The sequence below is a fragment of the Mastigoproctus giganteus genome, chromosome 2 (assembly GCF_048544385.1).
Source record: "Mastigoproctus giganteus isolate SK-2022 chromosome 2, ASM4854438v1, whole genome shotgun sequence".
NCBI lineage: Eukaryota > Metazoa > Arthropoda > Arachnida > Uropygi > Thelyphonidae > Mastigoproctus > Mastigoproctus giganteus.
In genome coordinates this window covers 120402298-120429194 of record NC_143576.1, presented here as the reverse complement: position 1 = coordinate 120429194, position 26897 = coordinate 120402298, and the positions used below count along the sequence as shown (strand labels likewise).

Below are 26897 nucleotides of genomic sequence, written 5' to 3'. Positions count from 1 at the left end.
GCTTGGGAAGGAAACAAGGTGAAAGGTATCTGGGGGTTGTTTTTTTTTTTTTTTTTTTTTTGTTAGCGTAGTTGGTGCATCGGCTTCTGTGGCCATAATGCACCTCCCAAAGTTTTTGCGTTTTACTCTAATCCAAGCCTGAGGCAGGATTTGAACCTATGACCTTTGGGTTGCCAGGCAGGTAATTTACCCACCTGGCTAGCCCGATTGGCATCTGGGGTTGTGTCCTCTTTATGATGATTTGTGCAATGAGAAAAATTTTAGTAATCACCTGCTACTTCCATGGGCACCTCTGTAGCCAGGTGGGCAGGAGCAGCAGTGCGTATCACACGCTTCTTAATTAGACCGGGGTTCGAGCCCATGACCACCAAATATGGAGGATGCGGAAAAGATCAGGGAATGACCACCACATATCCCCAGAGCAATATGGCCTTAGTTGCTAATGCTCCTAAAAACCAAATAACAACAACAACAACAGCTACTTCTATGAAATCACGTTCAACTGGAGAAAGTATGTGAAATAGTGAAGGGTTTACATGCAGCTCTATTAAACTAACAGTGAATCCAGTATTCAGTCTTTAGATGAAACTTCATGTACATATTGGCACTGCTGTGACAGGCATAAAGTGAAATAGGTGTAACACACCTCTGGACATATAGGATAATAGCATAAGCATGACAACATCTCACAAGCCCCCTCATGGCCCAAAAGGTACCATATGACTTAGCCTTACAGTTTGAAATGTTGATGGAAGGTTCAGTCGTCCCTCCACACCAGGGCAAGATCAAGATTTGAATCATTTCATATAGCAGTGGCATGTGTACCATGAGTGACACAGACAGGAAAATATGCTGGAATACGACTAACCATTAGGTATGCCTATACTCTTCGTGAAATAGAATGCCTCTTCATTAACTGCATCACATGTTTGTATCATGCAATGTAAAGCAGGTGTGGGGGTGTGTGTGTGAGAGAGAGAGATGTAAGTGACTGATTATTGCAGACATACTGGTATGGGTATATCTTGGAAACTACAACCCTGCAGCATTTTTGCAGACAGTTGTATGAAAGAAGTTGTTTTCTGCAAAAGACAATCAAGATTGATCCAATAACATACAGTCTGGTAAGAAACAAGTCATTGATGCTAGAGACTGATGGAAGCTGACAAGACTACACCATCTGTTGTCACAGATGGATTATCATAGCTGATGTATAAATGGGTTCCACTGCTGTCAGCAAAAAAACAAGATAATTACAGTGGGTTCAGGGATATCAACAGTGGCGGTGATGGATAGGAAGAACATTGCATGGCTCCTAGTTCCTGCTGTTTCATGCTGATGGGAGGACCAGAATATGCCAAAAGTAGCATGAATCCATCTTGGCAAGGTCAACTGCAGGCTGTGTTGGTGTAATTGTGTGAATAAACCTTGGATTCCTTGATACCAGTGGAGAATATATCGATGCCACCAGTTATCTGAAAATTGTTTCCAGCCATTTGCCTGTTACCAGGCCAAGTCTGTTGTTAAGTACCAAAGAAAATAAGGTTGAGAAATCAGTATATTTTGTCTATAATTTGCACAAATTCTTCCTTTGGCTTGCTGGACTAAAAACTCAATGTTGTGATAGAAGCCTATAAAATTTCATCAAGTCATTAACGAGATTGTACTTGTGAACTGTGAGGAACAAAGTGCACAGGTACAAAATTGAACTAAGTATGTGTGTGGTTGCAGATCTATGCTCCAAACAATGGATCCACCTCACCACCTGGAGCGCCTCCGTAGCCAGGTGGTCAGGAGCAGCAGTGCGTAGCACACGCTTCTTGATTAGACCGGGGTTTGATCCCGTGACTACCAAATACGGAGGATGCGGAAAAGTCAGGGAATGACTACCGCATATCCCCGGAGCAATATGGCCTTAGTTGCTAATGCTCCTAAAAACCAAACAACAACAACCTTACCACCTCAACTCACCTGCCCAATTAAATTGGGATTTAGTGAATGGAGAGGCTACTGCAGTAGGTTGAATTTACTCTCATATTCCTGCAACCAGAGTTGTAAAATTCTGGCTTTGTGAATAAAGCCCATAAAGATTAGGGTTGCTGGTCCATGTGAACATGGATGCATCCCTGTGGGACACTGCCCACTCATAGCAGAGTTCATGCCATGACAAATAACTTATAGGGAATAGAAGGGCTCTCTTACCAAGAAAGGCTTCATTTCTGCATATTTCAATCTGGAAATTAGGTTATCTTATTGCAGAGCTTATGGCTTTGACTAGATTGAGTAAGCTAAATGATGGTATCCTTTCTCTTGCTCAGTCAACACATGAAAGGACATAAATTTAAATTGAGGATTCATGTGCAGAAATTTGCTTTCAGCCAGCAGGTATTTGATTGTTGGAACAATCAAATCCATCTGGTTCTGTGAAAGCGGGTAGTTTGAATAAATTTAAGAAGAAACTAGACAAATTATTAGAGGGGAAGAGTGGGGTTTTTTTTTTTTTCTTTTATTAACACCTCAGGCCAACAGACAGGAATTCCCCAAGCTTAATAGCTGAAGCAGAGGTTCAGATAGGGAAGGCATATAGGACCACTGGGAACACTCATTTCACCACATAGTGTATCACAAGATTGGATTCTATGTCCCTATTAGCTTTTATATAAAACATACTGCAATGCTCCAAGAATTTTTTTTTTTTTGTCTGCAAGGTGAGTGGAAAGATAATTTTTGTTGTCCTGCACTGTGCCTAGATCCTTATGCTCTTTCTCTTTCCTTATGCTCTTTCTCATACCCTTTGAATGGGATGCCCATTTGGGGTTGATGGTGATGTCAATTTTTTGTCTTCGTGCTGGTGCAGTGTCCACAGATGCCAGTGTGCCAAAAAAATCTGCAAAAAAAACAAACAGTCTTCATGCTAAAGATTATTTGAGCAACCTTGTTCAGGTTTAGGGTGAGACTAGTGTTTGTCTGTTGATTGAGAGCTTGTTTGCCTATTGGTTAAGCGAACTTATTTACTTAGTAATAGGTGTTTGAAGGGTGAATACTCCCATTCTGATTGAATAATACCATTAAGCTATTATCATATCACATCTGTCATATCAAAGGATGATAGATGTGAAGTGTAAATTTTGGAGTAAGTTGCATTATTTATGCAAATAAGCACCAAATTAAGAAAGTTTATGGAAACTGGAGATTCGATTTTCAAATTGAAATTTAATTATGGAAGATGTTGATTAAAATGGTTGAGTAAACTCTCTGCAAATTGACCATAGAGAGTAATATCAGAAAGGAGGAGTTTAGTTAGGGTATTCCACAGATGCTAAAAAAAGATCCATTAAAAAATATTATGTATTTGTGTTCATTCCTTCAAAAGCCCAATAATGCTGAGTTATGCTGGAAGTCTGAACTACTGTTGTTCAGACTTCCAACTAAAACTCCTCCTTCAGACTTGAAATAAAAATGAATTAGGTAATATGTGCATTGCATTACATTTAAGGCAGGTTTAGTTATCCCATAAAATACCTCGAGGATTAAAAATTCCTGTAATATACTCAAGAAATGTTTACCAAAACATCACTGGATGATGTTTATATGATGAGCAGCCATGGTTTAGAGTTTGTGTAGCAGTTCCTTACAGGTTGCAGAGGAGATATGGATTATTCTATTGACATGAAATTCCTAAAATTTTTAAATGGATTGGGGCTGCTGTTATTGCAGTTTTCTGGAGGGTGCTACAGGATTGAACCTTGCCCCCCCCCCCAATGGACTAAAATGCTGAATATTGACTTCAGTCTGAATTTTTCTTATCAAATAATGCTGAGCCATCTAAAACATACTTGAATTTTTTATATATAGGGAACTCAAAATTTTATTTAAAAAACAGATTGACAATTTTTGGTTGGTTCAATTTTTTAAAAATTTGGATTGGCTCAACAAATCTTTCTAAAAGATTCAATTTTGTGAAAGTCCATTTACTGGGAGTCAGCTTCTTACATGCAGATAAACAGTCCCAATGAAACAGTTTGTTATGCCTCATGCATTAACAAACATATCTAAAAAACTGGAAGGAAAAAGTTTACAAATGCCATTGTTTTGTGAGACAGTAATTTAGAATGTTGCAGTATCATATTATTATTAGTAATAGTAGTGGTTGGCAAATGATGCAAGAAAATACATCCCATTTCACCTGTCCCTCCCTTCTAACAGTTTTATCTAGTTTTCCCTTAAATTTATTCTACTACCCACCTCAACAACACCACATTGGGAGTTCGTTCCAACAGTCAACCATCCTTCTTCAGTTTGAATTTGCCTCCTCATGTATAGTCTGAGAAAGGGAAAGATTGAGCTTACTCAGTCTATTCAAGGCACGAATAATTTTTATTGTTTGAGAAGCCCATTTCAATCAGAGATCCCCTTGCAGATGCCTAGTCTCCACACACTGCAATTTGCAAAACTAAAGCCTTTCCTGGTAAGAGCACCCAGTTTCTCCCCACACAATCTCATTGCTCTTCTCTGGAAAGGATGGCCTAGCTTGTGAAATTTATTTTGGCTTATTAGATATGGAATCCTGATTTACTTTATATTTAGTTGATTGCTATAACTATTTTATAGGTTTGGTAGGTAATACTTTGTACATTAACATTAGTAGAGGCAGGCCCTGGGTGCCAAGCATATTTCGAGGCCAAGCGATATTTGTGGGATTCATAAAGTGCTCTTCAGAGGCGATTAGAGTTCTAACATTTCTCTGTTTCAGTTCTAACATTTCTCTAAAGTCTTATTTTTAAAACTGTTCTATACTTGAAAAGCCACAAGTTAGAACACAGAAAGGAAATCCACCTTTCTTTCTTTATCCATATTTCTAAGTCACTAACCAATTAATGTTTTAACTGCTTGACCTCCTAGCGGCACTGCTCCTGCCTCCCCATGGCGGGGCCAGAAACCTTGGCAGATAAGTCCTCTTGCCAAGGGCTAAAAGGAGCAAACATGGCAAACACAGACCATCAAGATATTGAGAACAATAATCCAAAGAGACAAAAGACTGATTGGATGGAGCAATCTTGCCCATCGTTCTTAATCATCCACTCACTTACTAGTCAGCCCATGAATAAATAGTCTCCCTTTATCATAAAAAACATCTGGAGGGTATTGCAGGATCTCCTAAGATGGCGAACAGACTGCAATCAGGAGACTTGCTAGTAGAAACCACAAACCACAGACATTCTGAGAAGCTGTTACAACTTACAAGCTTTGCTGACATTCCAGTTAAAATATCTCCTCACACAACCCTAAATTCATCTAAGGGTGTGATACCCATTTGGGACCTATTAAACGTCACTGAGGAAGAAATAACCCAAGAGCTGCAGGGACAACACGTAATTGAAGCAAGACGAATAATGATTAAAAAGATAATCAACTTATACCTACCATAAATATTATTCTCACCTTCAGTACACTCAACTTACCCTCCTTTGTAAAAGCAGGTTATTTACTTTGCCACATCTGCCCTTTAAGATGTTATAAATGCCAAAGGTATGGCCACTCACAAACTGTATGCAAAGGAGTCTGCCCCAATTGTGGATCCTCAGATCACATACAAAGTAACTGTACAGCTACAAAAATGACCAGCCCAAATTGCAAAGGTGACCATCCTGCATATTCTAAGACATGTGAAAAGTGGAAAACCGAGAAAAAAATAGTAAAATACAAGATTGAGAACAAAGTCAGTTACCAAGAAGCGAGAAAAGTAGTTGCACCTATTATAACCAAAAATATGAACTATGCCAATGCTGTAAAAAAGTATCAAACAGTCTCCACTCAAACTGATGTAACAGTTCCCACTAACAAATCAATTTCTGATTAGGAAATGTTCTTTCTAAGCAACAATCCAAGTTCTCTGACCAGGCAAATAATACTCCTCTGACAATACCAGTGGCATCTCCTATTCCAGTGATAGATACCATATCTCATAGTTCAAACCCAAATGTAGTGAAAAATATTCAGGACACAACCATGGACACTGGTTGGCCAGTTTTCTCCAAAAAAGATAAACCTACATTGGAACATCATAAGCCAGTAACCTTCAAAAAGCAGTCAGATACAGCTCCATCAATTAAACACAAATAATGCCTTGTATTTTACAGTGGAAATGCAGAAGCTTTTGTTGCAACACAGATGATATCCATGATATAATTATTCGATATTCTCCAGTTGCCCTTTGTCTTCAGGAAACTTACCTAACCTCGCAAATTTCTCCTTCGATAAAGAACTATTGCCTTTATCAGAGAGATCATAAAACAGCAAATGCTGCCCATGGTGGTGTAGCAATCCTGATAAATTCAAAGATCCCAATTAAACATATTCCACTTCAAACTGAAATAGAAGCTGTTGCTGTTCATATAACTCTCCATATTTCAATAACACTTGTCTCAATATACCTACCACCAAACCATACTTACTGTTTAAAAGATCTTGAAGATCTCTTCATACAGATACCTCCACCTCTCTGTATATTAGGGGATTTTAACGGGCACCACCCCCTTATGGTGCGATCCTAAACTAGACAGACATGGTCGACTCATTGAAAGCTTTCTAGAATCACAAAACCTCACTATACTCAATACTGGTGCACACACACTCATATACAGCTGCCAACTGGACACACTTCAAAAATAGATCTCTCAATTTGTTCTCCAATACTGGTTCCCACCATAGAGTGGTATGTACTAAATGATCCTATGGGCATGACCACTTTCCAATCATATGAAATTTTTTAATATCAAAGACTCCTTTAAAGAAACTCTACAGGAAATGGAAATATGTTCGTGCAAACTGGACAAAAATTTCAATCATCAACATCTCTTGATAAGAAAAAAATCCAGTCCCAGAATATTGATAATGTAATAGATTACTTCACGTCACATCTCATAAAAGTGGCCAAGGACATGATACCTTTATCAAATTCCGCTGGTTGCAAGCATTATCATTACTGGTGGAATGAGGAATGCACAAAAGCAAAGAAAGCAAAAATTAAAGCCTGGAATTTATTTCCAACCACAACCAACCTCATCAATTCAAGTGACACTCAAGTCAAGTGGACCCAATTTCGCCAAAGTCTGGATGGTCTGTGACAGCCAAATCCTCTGCTTGCACCTTCACAATGGTGGGACTGTTAGTAATCCTGGGTATAACCTTCATGCACAAGTACATGGTGTGAACCAACGTAAGGTGTGGTTCCCACACCATACGGAGGAATGCTGCCCCATCTATGTTACCAGGCAGTACTAGGTAGTAGATGACTCTCATCAACCGGTGCAATACCACCACTTTGCTTATTGGAGGCTTGAAGTGGTGGAACCCATGTTTAGTCTCTAGAGCTAAGTTCCGGTAAACCCTTCCTTATCTCTTCCATAATGCAGTATGACTGATGACTTTTGAGGTTATGATGAACATCGTGGCGAGACCCAATATTCCTTACATTTCGAGGGTACAGGTTTAAAACAGTGTTCGCAGGTCGGCCGCTAGTTAGTACACCGGACCGAACCTATTGGTAACTCTAGGAGGCTTCTGGATCAGCTAGTGTATAATCTTGCTACCTCTACTTTGCCAGATAGTGACTAGAGGGAGTCCGAGTAGTGTGTATGCGGGGAGCATTGTCGAGGCCACGTTATGTCAAGGATCTGGGTATATTCTTACCATGTGTACGCCATATCCAAAAATTTCATTACTTCATACAACATGTGCCACCCCACTTTTTCTTACCATTGAATACACCATGAATTGTCAAACTAATAGAGCAAGCTTATCTGCGAAAAGATCTAAACCTCCCAAGCACTTCCTAATTCATTTCACAAATATACGTGGTCTCAATTCTAATCTCAACGATGTCCATTTCCACCTGCAGTCTGCCAAACCGCATGTACTTTTTCTGACAGAATCTCAGTTATCGGTTGATTCAAATACTGCTCATCTCAGATGCCCAAATTATTTGCTGTATGATTCCTTTCGCCTCAAAGGTGGTACTTGTGCATATGTCCGTTCTGATATTCCCTGTCAGAGACTTGGTAATTTGGAATCTCCTCTCTTTGATCTTCTCTGGCTTATAATCTCTCTACCTCATTGTGTCAAATTCATCTGTTGTCTCTACCGTTCTCCCAACTCCACTAATCACTTGGAGCTCTTTGACTTTCTCCAGTCCAACTTTCCTAACAGTGAGATAATTTTCCTTGGTGATTTTAATGTTCACAACTCCAGCTGGCTTCCGTTTTCTAGTTACACCGACCCAGCTGGTCGAGATGCTGAGGCTTTTGCAATTACTAATGACCTTGCACAGATTGTTCATTTACCTACAAGAATACCGGACAATCCTAATCATTTGATCGCTTGATCTTTTTCTCACAAACAACCCTTCTAAGTACACGGTTGAAGTGAGAGGTACTTTAGGCACTACAGATCACAACTTGGTGTTTTTCACTTCTCCAATGGAGCCTTTATCTCATGGCTATTCGCAACCTTGTGTTGTTTGGTATTACAAGAATGCAAGATGGGATGACCTGCGAGATTTCTTTTCTTCTTTTCCTTGTTCGGATTACTGTTTTAAGTAAAACTTCTAATGTCAACGTTTGCTCAGATCGTGTCAGTGAAATTATTCTTGCAGGAATGGAATCCTTTATCCCACACTCCACTTTAAAATCTTGTCCTTTATCTAAACCTTTGTTTTCCAATAAATGTGTTAAGGCTGTTCAAGAGTAGAATGTTGCATATCCTAATTGCCTTGTTTCTAATTTTTCGGTTTCACTTTCTGCCTACACCAAAGCTCGCAACAATTGAAAAGCAGTTATTAATCAGTCCAAACTAGAGTTTGAACAGGCTAAGAGTAGAAAACTTGCTTCTTGCCCTAATGGTAGCCGATCATTCTGGTCTCTTGCCAGAGATATTGGCCGCAACTTTTGCCCACCTCTGCTCCCACCTCTATCCAAACCAGATGGTTCGGTTATCACTTCAGCCAAGGAAATAAAATACTCTTGATTTGATTATCAGTAGTGATTCTTCATGCATTAAGAATCTGCAGGTAAATGAACCACTAGGTGGCAGTGATCACAGTGTGCTGAAGTGCGATTTACTCAAAGAGGTAACTACCATTAGGGGTAAAGGGAAGGGTTATTGCTTTCGTAAAGGCGATTGCGATGGACTGAGGCAGTATTTAAATTCTATACAGTGGGACCAACTGATGATGTTACCAACAGCAAATTCAAAATGGGAAGCATTCAAAGAACTTGTCTTGGAAGCTACTAGGCTTTACATACCAACTAAGAAATATTGTTCAAGGTTTAGGCCTAAGTGGATGTCAGATGAACTAATGAGACATATGGCAGAGAAGAAAAATGCATGGGATACATACAAATTAACACGTGACACAGAAGCCTATGATAAATACAAGTTTATCTGTAACCAAGTTACAAAGGAGGTTAGGCAGGCGAAGGCAGATTACGAGAAATCTTTGGCAAGGGATGCAAAGAAAAACAGAAAAGTGTTCTTTACTTATGTAAACTCTAGAAGGAAGGGGATGAATCAGATTGGTCCACTTGATATCGATGGGTCAACTGTTGATGATCCTGCTCAGGTAGCTAACAAACTAAATGAATATTTTGCATCTACATTCACACATGAGGAGTTATTCAGCGAGGGGAATGCCAGAGGTGTATTCAACTCTGGCAGTAAGCTAGAGAATCTTGTAATAACTGAGAGTAAAGTGGAGGAGAAATTGTTGAAGATAAATACAAGAAAGGCACCTGAGGTGGATGGGATCTATCCAGTTATATTAAAGGAGGCAGCAAAGGAAGTAAGCAAACCCTTAGCCATAATTATGAGAGCTTCCTTGGACTCAGGGGAAGTACCCATGGACTGGAGATGTGCAAATGTGACATCAATTCACAAAGGAGGATCAAAGGGTGACACAAGTAATTATAGACCTGTGAGCTTAACTTCTGTTCCAGGAAAATTAATGGAGGCACTGGTTAAAGAAGCACTGCAGGATCATTTAGACAAGACTTCAGTTATAGCTCAGACACAGCATGGTTTTGTTAAGGGGAAGTCTTGCCTGACCAACTTGATTGGATATTATGATGCAGTCACAAAAGAACTGGAGCAGGGAATAACTTTGATATTATATACTTGGATCTTAGAAAGGCTTTTGATACTGTTGCACATGGAAGACTGCTACACAAATTGGAGCAGTGAGGCATTGGAGGCAAATTGCTGCTATGGATAAAGGGGTTGTTGAGGGGGAGAAGACAGAGAGTGGTAATCAATGGACACTGCTCATCTTGGACTAATGTTATTAGTGGAGTCCCTCAGGGTTCAGTATTGGGTCCATTATTGTTTTCTGTATTTATAAGTGATATTGATGATGGTATATCAAGCTTAATGTCCAAGTTTGCAGACAATACGAAGGTTGGCAGGGTTGTCAAGGACACTACTGACACTATGCTACTGCAACAGGATCTGGAAAGGTTGAGCGGATGGGCTGAGAGGTGGCAAATGAAGTTTAACATAGAAAAATGTAAAGTACTACATATGGGAAACAGCAACTTAAATAGAAAGGGTGCAAGAATATTTGCTGATGCTATCGAGGCAGTGTTAGGTGGGTCGGAAAACTGCTAGCTTGGGGGGAGACAAAGACCAATAGATTGACAGTAGCCACTGGCAGAGGTGAAAGAGATTCTTACACTGCTTCTATTAGAATGAGCAGAAGCCTGGAAAACAAGATGCATGGTATTTCAGAGACTGCTGGGAGCCATTGCGGTACAAGTAAACACATGGGTTGTGTTAGGGTAGCTAAGAATAGAAACAGGTGCAGGTATACTTGCGTGTACACCAATGCTAGGCGTTTAGTAAATAAATTTGATGAATTTGAGGTATTGCTCAAAACATCAAAGGCAGATATTGTTGGGATATCAGAGACGTGTCACACAGATATAAGGGATGCAGAACTGCAATTTGGGGAGTACAACGTCTACAGAAAGGATAGACAGGATAGGAAGGGGGGAGGGGTTATGCTATTAGTTAAGAAACACATAAAAACCAAGGAAGTGAAGCCAGTCGACATCGCCGGATAGTGCAGTGTTGAGTCAGTTTGGTGTGACATAAGCATTGGGAGATCAAAATTGAGAGTAGGAGTGTGCTATAGGCCTAATGACTCTGATGTGTATAATAAGGAACTGTACAGGGAAATAGAGTGGGCCAGTAAATCAGAGAGTCTTATAATGGGAGATTTTAATTTCCCAGATATTGACTGGAATTTGGGGGCTGGTTACTCACACACTAGCAGGGCTTTTGTGGATTTATTGGATGATTGTTTTCTACATCAGCATGTTCGGGAGGCAACTAGAGGGAGTAATACTCTTGATTTGATTAATAGCAGTGATTCTTCATGCATTAAGAATCTGCAGATAAACGAACCACTAGGTGGCAGTGATCACAGTGTGCTGAAGTGGGATTTACTCAAAGAGGTAACTACCATTAGGGGTAAAGGGAAGGGTTATTTCTTCCGTAAAGGCGACTACGATGGACTGAGACAGTATTTAAATTCTATACAGTGGGACCAACTGATGATGTTACCAACAGCAAATTCAAAATGGGAAGCATTCAAAGAACTTATCTTGGAAGCTACTAGGCTTTACATACCAACTAAGAAATATTGTTCAAGGTTTAGGCCAAAATGGATGTCAGATGAACTAATGAGGCATATGGCAGAGAAGAAAAATGCATGGGATACTTACAAATTAACACATGACACAGAAGCCTATGATAGGTACAAGTTGATATGCAACCAAGTTACAAAGGAGGTTAGGCAGGCAAAGGCAGATTACGAGAAATCCTTGGCAAGGGATGCAAAGAAAAACAGCAAAGAGTTCTTTACTTATGTTAACTCTAGAAGGAAGGGGATGAATCAGATTGGTCCACTTGATATTGATGGGTCAACTGTTGATGATCCTGCTCAGGTAGCTAACAAACTAAATGAATATTTTGCATCGACATTCACACATGAGGAGTTATTCAGCAAGGGGAATGCCAGAGGTGTATTCAACTCTAGCAGTAAGCTACAGAATCTTGAAATAACTGGGAGTAAAGTGGAGGAGAAACTGTTGAAGATAAACACAAGAAAGGCACCCGGGGTGGATGGGATCTATCCAGTTATATTAAAGGAGGCAGCAAAGGAAGTAAGCAAACCCTTAGCCATAATTATGAGAGCTTCCTTGGACTCAGGGGAGGTACCCATAGACTGGAGATGTGCAAATGTGACCCCAATTCACAAAGGAGGATCAAAGGCTGACACAAGTAATTATAGACCTGTGAGCTTAACTTCTGTTCCAGGAAAATTAATGGAGGCACTGGTTAAAGAAGCACTGCAGGATCATTTAGACAAGACTTCAGTTATAGCTCAGACACAGCATGGTTTTGTTAAGGGGAAGTCTTGCCTGACCAACTTGATTGGATATTATGATGCAGTCACAAAAGAACTGGAGCAGGGAATAACTTTGATATTATATACTTGGATCTTAGAAAGGCTTTTGATACTGTTGCACATGGAAGACTGCTACACAAATTGGAGCAGTGTGACATTGGAGGCAAATTGCTGCTATGGATAAAGGGGTGGTTGAGGGGTAGAAGACAGAGAGTGGTAATCATTGGACACTGCTCATCGTGGAGTAATGTTATTAGTGGAGTCCCTCAGGGCTCAGTGTTGGGTCCATTATTGTTTTCTGTATTTATAAATGATATTGATGATGGTATATCAAGCTTAATGTCCAAGTTTGCAGATGATACAAATGTTGGCAGGGTTGTCAAGGACACGACTGACACTATGCTGCTGCAACAGGATCTGGAAAGGTTGAGCAGATGGGCTGAGAGGTGGCAAATGAAGTTTAACATTGACAAATGTAAAGTACTACACATGGGAAACAGCAACCCCAGAGCAACGTATCAACTCTGTGGTACTACACTGACAGTGGTAGAGAATGAAAGGGACTTGGGGGTGGTTGTGCAGGCAGATATGAAGTTCTCTGAGCAGTGCAGACGGGCTGCAAGAGTAGCTCATGGAGTATTGTCAATGATATACAGGAATTTTTCCAGCAGGGATAAGGAGGTGATTATTCCATTGTATAAGGCAATGGTCAGGCCACACCTAGAGTACTGTATACAGGTCTGGAGGCCTCATTTCAAGAAGGATGTAGAGCTGCTGGAACGAGTACAGAGAAGGGCAACAAGATTAGTGAATGGAACAAACGGGTGCTGTTACGAAGAAAGGCTTAAGTTTTGCAAATTACAGTGTCTGGAGACTAGGCACCAGCGAGGTGATCTGATAGAGGTGTATAAAGCCTTGAATGGTTTAAGCATGCTCAATGCTGATGGGATTCTTCCTCTAACTCAGAAAAATCACCTGAGAGGGCATAAATTCAAATTGAGGAAAGACAGATGTAGGATAGACGTGAGGAAATTTGCCTTTAGCCAGCGGGTGGTTGGTTGGTGGAACAGACTTCCATCCCTTGTGGTGGAGGTTGATAGCCTAAATAAGTTTAAGGCTCAGCTGGACAGGTATTTTGAACGAACAGAGGGGTGAAGTGGAAGTGGGTTTTTTTTTTTTTTTTTGGCTGATGCTGCATAAGCTTGCTTTCTTGCATCAAATGCCTCTACTAATGCTAATGCTAACTCTGTGGTACTACACTGACAGTGGTAGAGAATGAAAGGGACCTGGGGGTGGTTGTGCAGGCAGATATGAAGTTCTCTGAGCAGTGCAGACGGGCTGCAAGAGTAGCTCATGGTGTATTGTCGATGATATATAGGAATTTTTCTAGCAGGGATAAGGAGGTGATTATTCCCTTGTATAAGGCAATGGTCAGGCCACACCTGGAGTACTGTATACAGATCTGGAGGCCTCATTTCAAGAAGGATGTAGAGATGCTGGAACGAGTACAGAGAAGGGCAACAAGATTGGTGAATGGAACAAAGGGGTGCTCTTACGAAGAAAGGCTTAAGTTTTGCAAATTACAGTGTCTGGAGACTAGGCACCAGCAAGGTGATCTGAGAGAGGTGTATAAAGTCTTGAATGGTTTGAGCATGCTCAATGCTGATGGGATTCTTTCAGAATAATCACCTGAGAGGGCATAAATTCAAATTGAGGAAAGACAGATGTAGGATAGACGTGAGGAAATTTGCCTTTAGCCAGCAGGTGGTTGGTTGGTGGAACAGACTTCCATCCCATGTCGTGGAGGTTGATAGCCTGAATAAGTTTAAGGCTCAGCTGGACAGGTATTTCGAACGAACAGAGGGGTGAAGTGGAAGTGGTTATTTTTTATTTATTTATTTTATTTTATTTTTTTTTTTTTTTTTTTTTGGCTGATGCTGCATAAGCTTGCTTTCTTGCATCAAATGCCTCTACTAATGCTAATGCTAAATGCTAAAGCTGACCTGCTAGCATCCCATTTTCCTTCCAACTCATGTATTAATGATCTTGGTAAAACACCTCCCACCATTCCCAACATGCTCCATTCAATGCCATCTGTGCTCTTCCACCAAAAGGATGTCAAAAGGATTTTGAAGAATCTTGATGCTAAGAAAGCTCCAGGTCCCGATGGTATTTCTCCACTTGTTCCCAAAACCTGTGCTCCTGAACTTACTCCTATTCTTTGCCGCCTTTTTTCACTTTCTTATTCCAAAGGTGTTTTTCCTCCTGCTTGGAAATTTGCTCATATCCAACCAGTGAGGTTGGATATGATTTTGGATTTGAGGTTGGATTTGTCACCAAAAGGGTGACAAATCCCTCCCATCCAATTATCGTCCCATTGCAATTACTTCTACTCTTTCTAAAGTAATGGAGAAATCAATTAACCGCCAACTCTTAAACTACCTAGAAACCTTCCGTCTGATCAACGATTGCCAGTATGGATTCCGTCAATGTCGATCCTCTGGTTATATTCTGGCTTATGGTACCCACTTTTGGACTAATTCAATGGAAAGGTTCGGTGAAACACAAGTAGTTGCTCTTGACATCTCAAAGGCTTTCGATCGTGTTTGGCATAAAAGTCTTCTAAACAAGCTTCCATCTTATGGTTTGCCAACTGTTTTTAATAATTGGTTATCCAGTTTTCTCTCTGTTTGCTCACTGAGGCTGATGGCTCTCTATCTTCTAACTTCTCCACTAATGCCAGTGTCCCCCAAGGTTCAGTTCTTTCTCCCACTCTTTTCCTTTTGTATATTAATGATCTTCCATTGACTGGAAATCCTATCCATAGTTTTGCCGACGATAGCACATTGTATTCCTTTGAGATACTTTGCCCTGCTCAATCAGCTTCAACTTCTCGAAAATCTGCTACCGATTCCTTAAATGCCTATCTTCAGGTAATTCTCCGGTGGGGCAAAGACAACTTAGTTGATTTCAACCCTTCTAAAACTCAGTCTTGCCTTTTATCTCGCAAAAAGGATTCTTCTGCTCCTATGATTATCTTTAGTGACACTCCGATTTCTAGGCAAAATGTTATATCTCTTTTGGGGATTACCCTGACTTCTAATCTCTCTTGGCACAAGCACATTACAAATATTGCTTCCTCTGTATCTAAAAAACTTGGTTTTCTCTTTTGCTCTCAGCGTTACTTTTCTTCCAAACAGCTGCTCACTCTGTATAAATCACAAATCTGCCCTGTCATGGCATATTGTTCCCACATCTAGGGTGGTGCCTCCAAAACCTCTCTCAGGCTTCTTGATTCCATTCAGAAGAGGGCTATTAGGTTAATTAATGATTCATTCACTCCACTCACTGTATCATAGACATACTGTTTCTGCTGCATGCCTCTTCTACAGATACTTCCATGGGCACTGTTCTTCTGAATTGGATTCTATAATTCCCACTCTCTCTTTCAAAACAGTCCAAACATGTGCCGCCACCAGCCAACATCCATTTACTGTTCAACTTCAAACTCACAGAACCAACTTTTCATCTTCCTCGTTTATTCATTCAACTGCCATTTTCTGGAACAACCTTCCTTCATACGTATTTCCTGAAAATTACAGTCTACAGAAGTTCAAGGTCCAATGTCAACAAATATCTTCTTTCGTCTTCTCAACCTCCAACCCAAGCACGGTACTAAGTACTATAGGTTCTGATACCTCTCGTGTTTGGGGTTTATATATAAAAAAAAAAAATTATAAAAAGTTAAGGGCAAAATCACGTTTTATACAAAGGCAAGCCAAGAAAGAATCCTAGACCTGTTTTGCATCGACCTTTAACAGAAACGCTGAATCCAAAATTATATGGAAAAAAATTAGACACTTATCTGATAAGTTTCCTATCATACCTTCTCCAATCCTCTCCTGGAAAGGGCAAGACCTATCAAGTTCCTTAGATATTGCTAATGCTTTTGGCAATACTTTTGCTGAAATCTTAGCAGAGCAGCATCAGCCTATTTTACATCATTCCAACAAATTAAAAACACTAGAGAAAAGCATGCCATTAACTTTCAAACAGCCTGCCTTCTTCCATATAACAAACCGCAGCAGTACTCTGAACTTTTGCATGCCATTAGCCCACAATGGTGCTGCCGGGTCTGGTGGGATTTATTATGTCATGCTACAACATCTTGATGAGAAAGCTTTTCGCTTGCTCCTAGTTTTTTACAATCATATATTTTTAGAAAATGTTTTTCCAACTTCTTGGCATCACTCTACTCGTTTTGGCATTCCTAAAGCCTGGGAAAGATCCAACTAACCCCCATAGCAATAGACCAATATCTCTCTCAAGCTGCCTGAGCAAAATCCTTGAAAAAATTGTCTACAGAAGACTCATTGAGTTAGAACTGATTGAACTCATTGAGTTAGAATTGAGTGTGAGTTTGGATCATTGAGTTAGAACATATAATGAGCCAGAGTCAATATGGCTTTTGTAAAAATAGGTCATGCTTAGATCTTATGATCAATTCTGAATTCACCATTCGAAATGCCTTTGTTGACATGAACATCTTGTAATGGTGTCAATAGATAAAGAGAAGGCTTTTGACACCACCTAGCGGCATGGCATACTTTGTGATCTTTACTCCCTTGGTCTGCAGGGCAACCTTCCTATATTTGTTCAGAACTTTCTACGTACTAGATTATTTCAAGTTCAGTACCAACATGCCTTCTCCACAACGTTCATGCAGGAATGAGTTCCACAGGAATCAGTACTAAGTGGCACTCTGTTTGCTCTTAGAATAATAGATCCATCACTAGACAGCTTCCAAATACAGTTGAGACCTAACTTTATGCAGATGACCTTTCCATCTCCTGCCATTCCCAAAACATGAGGTCTATTGAACGGCAGCTTCAGATTTCACTTAATAAAATACAACAGTGGGCCAGCCTCAATGGCTTCGACTGTCGCAGCAGAAAACAGTTGCTGTCTATTTTTGTAGGCAATGCAAACTTCATCCAGATCCTGAACTTCAAATTTATAATGTCCCCATCCCAATCACTAATAGCATCAGATTTCTAGGATTAACCCTTGACAACAAGTTAAATTTTATAGAGCATATTAAAAATGTACGTACTTCCTGTCTAAAAAAGTTAAATATACTCAGTGCTTTATCCTCCCAAACATGGGGCGCAGATCATACATCTCTGCTTCGGCTCTGTCAGGCATTAATCAGATCCTGTCTTGATTATGGAGCTCCCATCTGTGATTCAACCAGATTGAGTGCATTGCGCTGGCTTGATCCAGTTCAACACAGTGCTTTGAGGCTTGCACTTGGTGCTTTCTGAACAATATCAGCACGTAGTCTCTACATTGATGCCCACAAGCCCCCACTAACTTTACGTAGGAAAACATTGTTATTGAAGTATGCTGTCTAGATACAAAGTTGTGCCACGCATCCGATTCAGTCACACCTGTTCAATCCACCATTAGACAACCTTTTCAGAAATAAACCTAGCATTGCAAAGCCGGCTGGTCTGGTCTTTGGCTTCTTGAACTGATGCAAGTTTGGAATGTTTCCATCCATTCCGTTCAACAGGTAACAACTTGTACTCGACCACCGTGGGTTCCACCTCCTATACCAACCTGTGGCACTTACCTCTGTCAATGGGGAAAGAACATTTTACAAACATCAAATATCAAACAACTTCATGAAGCGCTCACTCAAAGATACATTGATTTTTCTCCAATTTATATAGATGGCTCTAAATCTAATTCAAATGTCGGAGCAGCTACAGTGTTTCCAAATACCATTATTTCAGCATCCCTTCCATCTGAATTCACTATCTTCTGCTGAATTATATGCAATTAAACTAGCTTTACAAAATCTCTCTTCTGGCTGTGCTATAAAATCTGTTATTTACACTGATTCCCTCAGCTCAATCATGGCTTTATGGTAGCTCCTCAGATAAAGTTCACTCTGTTCTAGACAAAATGAGAAGCATATTACTACAAACTGAAAACCATCAACTGGTCACCTTCTGCTGGATTCCAACTCATTTTGGCATTTTGGGCAATGAACTGGCTAATAAAGCTGCAAAAAATCCAACTACCTTAGAATTAACTAATATCCCTGTTCTGCCATCAGACTATGCATTAACCATTCAGGCTGCATGCCTGTCAGAATGGACAGCAATATGGCACTCTCAAATTAACAATAAACTCTTTCAATTTAAACATGATCCGAAAATTTGGTGCCCCAGTGTCCACACATCAAGACGAGAAGAAGTAGTCCTTTCAAGAGCAAGAATAGGTTATACTTATCTGACCCACCTTTATTTACTCACAGGGGACAACCTGCGACAGTGTCCACTTTGTAATATAAATCTGAGTACTAAACACATTCTCATTGACTGCCCTTACTATAAACAAGACAGAACTTCAACCCTGCTGTCACTGGTTAACTTTGGTAAACCAATAACTTTAGAGAATCTCATTGGAGACAATGGAGATATTTCCGAATTTTTCAACTTCTTAAAGCAAACTGGACTTTTTAATCAATTCTGAATTTATGAAACTTTCCCCCTTCTTTATATAATAAATGAAGAGGCACATCATAGTCAAGGTAGCTTATTCGCCATCAAATCCCCATAACAACAACAACAACTAGACACATACAATGCAAGAAAGCAAGCTTATATAGCATCAGCCAAAAAAAAAATAAATAAATAAATAAAACCTTTCCATTTCACCCATCCGGTCACTCCAAATATTTGTCTAGTTCAGCCTTAAATTTATTTCAGCTGTCAACTTCCACAGCAACAGATGGAAGTCTGTTCCAGCAATCAACTACCCACTCGCTAAAGGCAAACTTCTGCACATCTATTCTACATCTGTCTTTCTTCACTTTGAATGTATGCCGCCTCAGGTTCTTAATCTGAGCAAGCCGAAGTAGCCCATCAGCATTGAGCCTGCTGAAACCATTCAAGACCTTGTACACCTCAATCAGATCACCTCGCAGGTGCCTAGTCTGTAGATGCTGCAACTTGCAGAACTTAAGCCTCTCTTGGTAAGAGCACCCCTTTGTTCCTTTCACCAATCTTGTTACCCTTCTCTGTACTTGTTCTAGCAACTCTATATCCTTCCTAAAATGAGGCCTCCAGACCTGTATGCAGTACTCAAGGTGTGGCCTGACCACTGCCTTATACAAAGAGATAATCACCTCCTTGTCTCTGCTAGCAAAATTCCTATATATCATTGACAAAATACCATGACCAGCTCTGGTATCTCATCTGCACTGCTCAGTGAACTTTGTATCTGAGTGCACAATTACCCCCATGTCTTTTTCATTCTCCACCTCCCTGAGTGTAGTACCACACAGTTGGTACGTTTTTCTTGGGTGACTGCTATCCGTATGCAGTACTTTGCATTTGTCAATGTTAAACTTCAGTTGCCACTTCTCAACCCATCTGTCTAACTTTTCTAGATCCTGTTGCAGTAGCATACTGTCTTTACTGTCATTAACAACCTTTGTAATGGGCCCAGCACCGAACCCTAGGGGACTCCACTAATAACATTAGTTAGTTAGTTATTTGGTTTTTAGGAGCATTAGCAACTAAGGCCATATTGCTCCGGGATATGCGGTGGTCATTCCCTGACCTTTCCGCATCCTCCGTATTTGGTGGTGATGGGCTCGAACCCCGGTCTAATCAAGAAGTGTGTGTGCTGCGCACTGCTGCTCCTTCCCACCTGGCTACAGAGGCGCCCACCCCACTAATAACATTAGTCCACGTAGAGCAATGTTCATTTATTACCACTCTCTGCCATCTCACACTCAACCGGATGGTTGAGTGTGAGATGGCAGAGTGTGGTAATAAATGAACATAAGTAATAAATCTTTACATAAGTAAAGAAGTTTATCCCTTTATCCATTGCCGCAACTTGCCCTTAATGTCATACTGCTCCAACTTGTACAGCAGTCTTCCATGTGCAACAGCTTTCCTGAAATCCAAGTATATGATATCAAAAGTATTTTTTGCATCCAGTTCCTTTGTGACCACATTGTAGTATCCAATCAAATTTGTCAGACAAGACTTCCTCTTAGCAAACCCATGCTGGGTTTGACCTATTAATGCAGCCTTGTCTAGGTGATCCTGCATCACTTCTTTAACCAGTGACTTTATTATATTCCCCAGAACAGATGTTAAACTAATAGGTCTGTAATTATTTGAACCCCATTTGTGAATTGGGGATATATTTGCACCTCTCCAGTCCATAGGAACCTCTCCTGAATCTAAGGTTTCTCTCATAATTATGGCTAAAAGTTTGCTTACTTCCCTCACTGCCTCCTTCAATATAACTGGATAGATTCCATCTGTCCCAGGTGCCTTTTTTTTGTTTAACTTCAAGAATTTAGTTAGAATTTAGTAAACTTCTGTCCTTCCCCTTTCTTACAGAATTCCTAACAGTGAATATAGATGCAAATACTCATTCAGTTTGTCAGCTATCTGAGCAGGATCAACAGGCAAACCAGCATCAAGTGGACCAATCTGATTCATCCCCTTCCTTCTAGAGTTTGCATAAGTAAAGAAGTCTTTGTTGTCTTTCTTTGCATCCTTTGCCAAGGATTTCTCGTCTTTGCTTGCATAACCTCCTTTGTGACTTTATTACAGACTAGCTTATATCTGCCGTAGGCTTCTGTGTCACCTGATAATTTATATGCATCCCATGCATTTTCTTTCTCTGCCACGAGCCTCATTAGTTCACTTGGCATCAATTTAGATCTCAATCTTGAACAGCATTTCTTAGTTGGTCGTAAGTAAGAAAGTTAATTCTGAAAAGCATAGTAGCTTCCAAGATTAATTCTTTGAAGGCTTCCCATTTAGAATTTTCTGTTTTTAATATCATCAGTTGATCCCATTGTATAGAATTTTGTGACTTGATTACAGACTAGCTTATATCTGCCATAGGCTTCTGTGTCACCTGATAATTTATATGCATCCCATGCATTTTCCTTCTCTGCCACGAACCTCGTTAGTTCATCTGGCATCAATTTAGATCTCAATCTTGAACAGCATTTCTTAGTTCTTATGAAAAGCCTAGTAGCTTTCAAGATTAATTCTTTGAAGGCTTCCCATTTAAAATTTGCTGTTTTTAATATCATCAATTGATCCCACTGTATAGAATTTAAAAACTGTCTGAGACCACTGTAATCACCTTTACGAAACCAAAATCCCTTCCCTTTACCCTTGATGGTAGTTACATATTTAAGTAAATCCCACATCAGTACACTGTGATCACTGTCACCTAGTGGTTCTTTTATCTGCAAATTCTTAATGCAGAAATAATCACTGCTGATAATCAGATTAAGAGTATTACTCCCTCTGGTTGTCCTTCAAACATGTTGCTTTTTAAAACAATCCTCCAATAAATCCACAAAGTCTTGCTAGCATGTGAGTGACCAATCCACAAGTTACAGTCAGTACCTAGAAAGTTAAAATCTCCCATTACAAGACATTTTGATTTACTGGCCCACTCTATTTCCCTGCACAATTGTTTGTTGTACTCATCAGAGTCATTGGGCCTATAACATGCTCCTACTCTCATTTTCCCTTTCCCAGTCACACCTGGGAAAGGGAAAATGTAACACCAGACTGACTCAACATTGCACTGTCCACCCATATCAACTGGATGCACTTCCTTAGATTTTATGTGTTTCTGAACTAACAGCATAACCTCTCCTCCCTTCCTAACCTGTCTATCCTTTCTGTACACATTGTACTCCCCAAATTCCAATTCTGCTGTGCTTATATCTGTCTGACACCATGTCTCTGATATCCCAACAATATCTACCTTTGATGTCTTGATAAGCACTTCAAATTCATCAAATTTATTTAGAATAGAAACAGTGCAAGAATCACTTTCGACTCTGTCTGTGGCTATTGTTAATCTTTTAGTCTATGAATTCTCCAGGCTAACAGTGTTGCGACCCACTTAACACTGGCTCGTTAGCATCAGCATTCTTGCACCCTTTCTATTTAAGTGTATCCCGTCCCTGTAGAAGCAGACTCTCCTGTTAGCAATCACAGACCACACTGAAAAAAATTCTACCCCATGAGCCTTGCACAGTCTCTCCAGGGGCAAATTGATTGACAAGGCTCCCGTCATATACTCCCTCCTATCGTGTCTGGGCAGAATTGCAGACACTTTCAAATTTAACCCTAACTCGCAACTTTTTTTCAATGTTGACCTGTACTTGTTAAGTAAATCTCTTACTCTTAAGGTCATTAGTGCCAACGACAACAATATCAACTGTTGTGCCCCTAAAAGATGATATCTGCTCTACAATGTCATCAACTTTAGCCCCTGTCAGACATACTCTGGTCCTATTCCACCTATCCTTTTGCATAATATATTCCCCCTCTCCCTGACAGTAGAGTCACCGACAATAACTAGCTCCTGTGGGACCTGCGCATTGTGCTTTGGAGATTGCTGCTCTGTTGCCTGATGCACAGCGGTGAGCTCTGGCTTTGATTTGGGCAGCTGAGAGCTTGATGGGCCACTCATATTAATTTCTACAAGGGCATTTACCCTACACCTCAAACTCTCATAAACGCCCATCAGAACGCTGAGTTGCCACCTAATTTCTTCACTGTCTCTGCACCTAGCACACACAAAGACATGATGTTCAGAAAAATGAAGATTAAGACGTGCATAGCCAACTAAAAATTATCAATTACAATCGATAATCTTTAATTGTGACTAATGGCAATCTCTCTCTCTTTCCCCCTCTCTCATGTGCACGTGCAACTACACACACACACACACAATGATAAAATTTCAGACGTGAATAATACTAAAAATAAGATATTGTTATTTCTATACTTTGGATAATGAGCACTGAAAAAAAGAAATAAAATATGCATTAAAATAAACTAAAATATGCACCAAAATGCTATTATATGGAGTAAGATTTAATTACAGTTTATTACAGTTATAATTTCATTATATTCCGTATTTAAAAATAGCAAAAGGATAATATAAGATACCTTTGTAAACAATAGTATATTTTTCATTGTGATTCATTGTAAATCTGGCTTTTATCCCAGAAAGTCATTTAAAAAGAGGAGAACAATCTGTCTACATTGATGGAAGTAGCTGTGCCGAATTTAAAAATGTAAGCCTTCAAAGTTTCTACTTGAAACTTGAAATCTGGCCCATAAATTGTGAGTGGGATGCTGGTGAATGCAATTCTCCCTAATTATGAAACTCTTGTGAACAGTGTTTGTTGTTTTTTTTCCAATTAAGCAATTTGTGTAAATTAGAGGGTACATTTTGGGGTATACATCTAGATCTGATAAAGCACATTCCCTCCCTCTCTGACAGGACAGGTCTTTATTAAGCCCATTCTCTCCCTCTGGCAGGACAAGGAGGATTTAGTTCATGCTACCCATGCCAACAGTAGGTAATATAGTTTTCTGTATCCAACTTTCCAAAGAGAAGAATAAAGCTGTACCTGGATATTATTGATGCCTTGTTTCCACGTAGCAACTTAAATAATAATAACAATGATGATAATGATAAATAAATAGTAAAATTCATTTTATTATGAATTTTTTATTCCTTTTTATTAATTTAATTATTTTTAATTGTGTTTGTATTTATACAATAAAGTTTTAATATTGATTAATTTGTTTTAATTTTAAAATAACAATATTGCATTATTATGACAGAGAAAAAAGTTGAGTTGCAACTTTTTCTCTCTTTTATTATAGACAGTGTGGGTAAGGTGGTCAGTGGACCCATACAGGACTCTAGGTTAGAGACTTGTAGCTTAAGTAACAGTCTACATCACTGTTTTGGACTCCTGAATGGGACTATGGTATCTTCCATGGCCCTTGTGTGCGTGCGCCCGCACACACACAATTTTATAGATATAATGCATGATCAAACCATGTGAACTAAAAATACCATGCTACACTGGATCCTGAGTATGTCTAAAATTCATAAGAACTTTTTTATGAATATGAATTTCATATTCATAAAAAAGGGAACTTGAATTAACTCTCTAATGTATGCATAACTTCCTAGTTCCTTGGTTGTGTTTGAGAGCAATTTATGATATCTCTCTCTGGGCCTCTTATTTGTTTTTAAAATTAGACAGTAAAATTGCTGTAAAAATTGTTTTTACACTCCAAATACATAGTTGGTAATAATCATAATTAATGGCTATATAATTTGGATTATGCATACCAGATCTTTTGATTATAATATTTATGTATTTAAATATATTGCAAGTTTTTTGTTTTTTTTTGCTTTTTTGCTGTACAACTAAAAAATTAAAAAGTTTCTAAATATGTAAAGTGTTATATTGTAAGTGTTAATCATAAGTTGCTTGAATTTGAAATGTCTGAGTGAGAATTTTCATCTTGTCAGGCAGTAATTGTAATGTCCAAATCTTAAAAAAAAAAAAAAAAAAATCACAAGTTGTGATACAAAGATCCATAATTTGATGCTACTGGCTTATCCATGGGAAATTCCCACTAGATACTTTATAATGATACCCTTGCTACTAATGTCAGCTGTAACTTTTTGTGAATTGAAGCTAAAAGATTCTTGTGTTTTAAAAAATCTTTCTAGTGTATATCTCCCAGTTTTGAACTTCTTCGCTGTGAAGGTGGTTCGTGCGGCCCTGTACTTCAGGGTTATAAATCTAACTGCCCTGTTCCATGTTGGAAGCATAATCAGTCAGCCCATTGTCTGTCTTATCCTCATTGTGGTTGGTGTGCCTTTTCAGGTCTTTCAGTAGATGGACAAGGCCTCTGTATTGAAGGTGGAATCCTAGGACCAGTTGGAGGAGAATGCCATCGCTCTTCAGTTTTGCTCTATGGGAGACCTTTACCAGGTAAATTTTTACTTTATATAAACCATACATATTTCTATAATTTGTGTTTGACTTTCAGCCTCCATATTTCTTTTGAAATCTTGATTATTCAATCCCAAATATACTACAGGCATGTGTTCCCATTATGTACAACACTGAAGTATTCCACAATGTTCAAGTCTATACAATTCAAAATATAAATAAATAAAATTAATGAAATATTGAATTATTTCAGTGAAAATTGGGTTCTACTAGTCACAGAAAAAGAAAACAAATTTAATATAATTAGGCCTCCACATTTTTTGATTCACTTAGTATATCTTGGAATGGGTACAGAAAAGAGAAACCAGATTAGTCAAGAGCACAAAAGGACACTCTTACCACAAAAAGCTTCAGTTCTACAAGTTGCAGTGCTTGGAAACTAGGTGCTTGCAAGGAGACTCGATTGAAGTGGATTACCTACTTAAGGTTTTATATGGACTGATTGAAGGGCCAAAATCTTATTGTTGAAAAGCCCATTCCATGGTTCTATATTTTTCCCTTTTGCTTCTGTTTAAAGTCATCTGTCTAATTACCTGTCTATTACACACTCACTGACTGGTCAGCCCATCAGCAAGCTCTCTCCTTTTCTGAATTGTTTAGGAACTGCTCCCTCACCAAAAATTATTCGCTGAGTAATATCAGGAGATTGGCTTGTTGAAATAACACAGGCACTTAATATCCCCTCATGCCACTTTAAACTACTTGAAAGGAGTGACACCAGAATGGTACCTTCTATGTTTGTTTGTTTGTTTGTTTGTATGTTATTTGGTTTTTAGGAGCATTAGCAACTAAGGCCATATTGCTCCGGGGATATGTGGTGGTTATTCCCTGATCTTTCCGCATCCTCCGTATTTGGTGGGCACGGGCTTGAACCCCAGTCTAATCAAGAAACGTGTGCTACGTATTGCTGCTCCTGCCTACCTGGCTATGGAGGCACCCCTTCTACATGTCCCTGATGAAGAAATTGCATAGGAATTCTCAGATCAAAATATCATTCAGGCCAAGAGAATTCACATTAAAAGAGATGGCTCATTAATTCCCATTGGAAATATTGTACTAACATTTAACTTACGAAATCCACCAATATTTGTAAAATGTCATATAACCATATATACCAAACCCAATCAGATGCTTCAAATGCCAGAAATCTCACAAGCACTTTCTGTTTCCTGTGGGTCCAAGGAACACATCCCATATTGAACATTCTGCACAGTCTTTAGTGACCAAACTGTAGAAGCAGTCATTTTATCTATTCCAAAGCCTGTGAAACATGAAGAGAGAGAGAGAAATATTCCAAAATGCAAAACTTATATGCCTGGAAGCAAAGAAACAAATATCACCATTTGCAGTATCATGCACATATGCAGAATCCTTCTAACAGAAAACTACTACTACTATTGCAGTTCAAAACTGCTTCAGTTCCTCCCAACAGGCTTCTGAAGGAATAGGTTCACTGGACCATTTAATCAGGCTTAAAACTTCCATTTGGTTTTTCTTGTTCTTAGTTATAGAAAAAGCTTATGACACAACTTG

At 39.3% G+C, this 26897-nt stretch overlaps 1 protein-coding gene across 1 annotated transcript in view; it reads left to right on the top strand.

Annotated features, from left to right (window-relative positions):
* The window catches only part of Megf8 (multiple EGF like domains 8), a 619502-nt gene that overhangs the window by 467622 nt on the left and 124983 nt on the right, over positions 1–26897 (top strand). The window contains exon 28 of the mRNA XM_090390015.1: positions 25079–25343. Coding sequence (XP_090246141.1) covers positions 25079–25343 — 265 coding nt within the window. The remainder of the gene's footprint in view (positions 1–25078; positions 25344–26897) is intronic.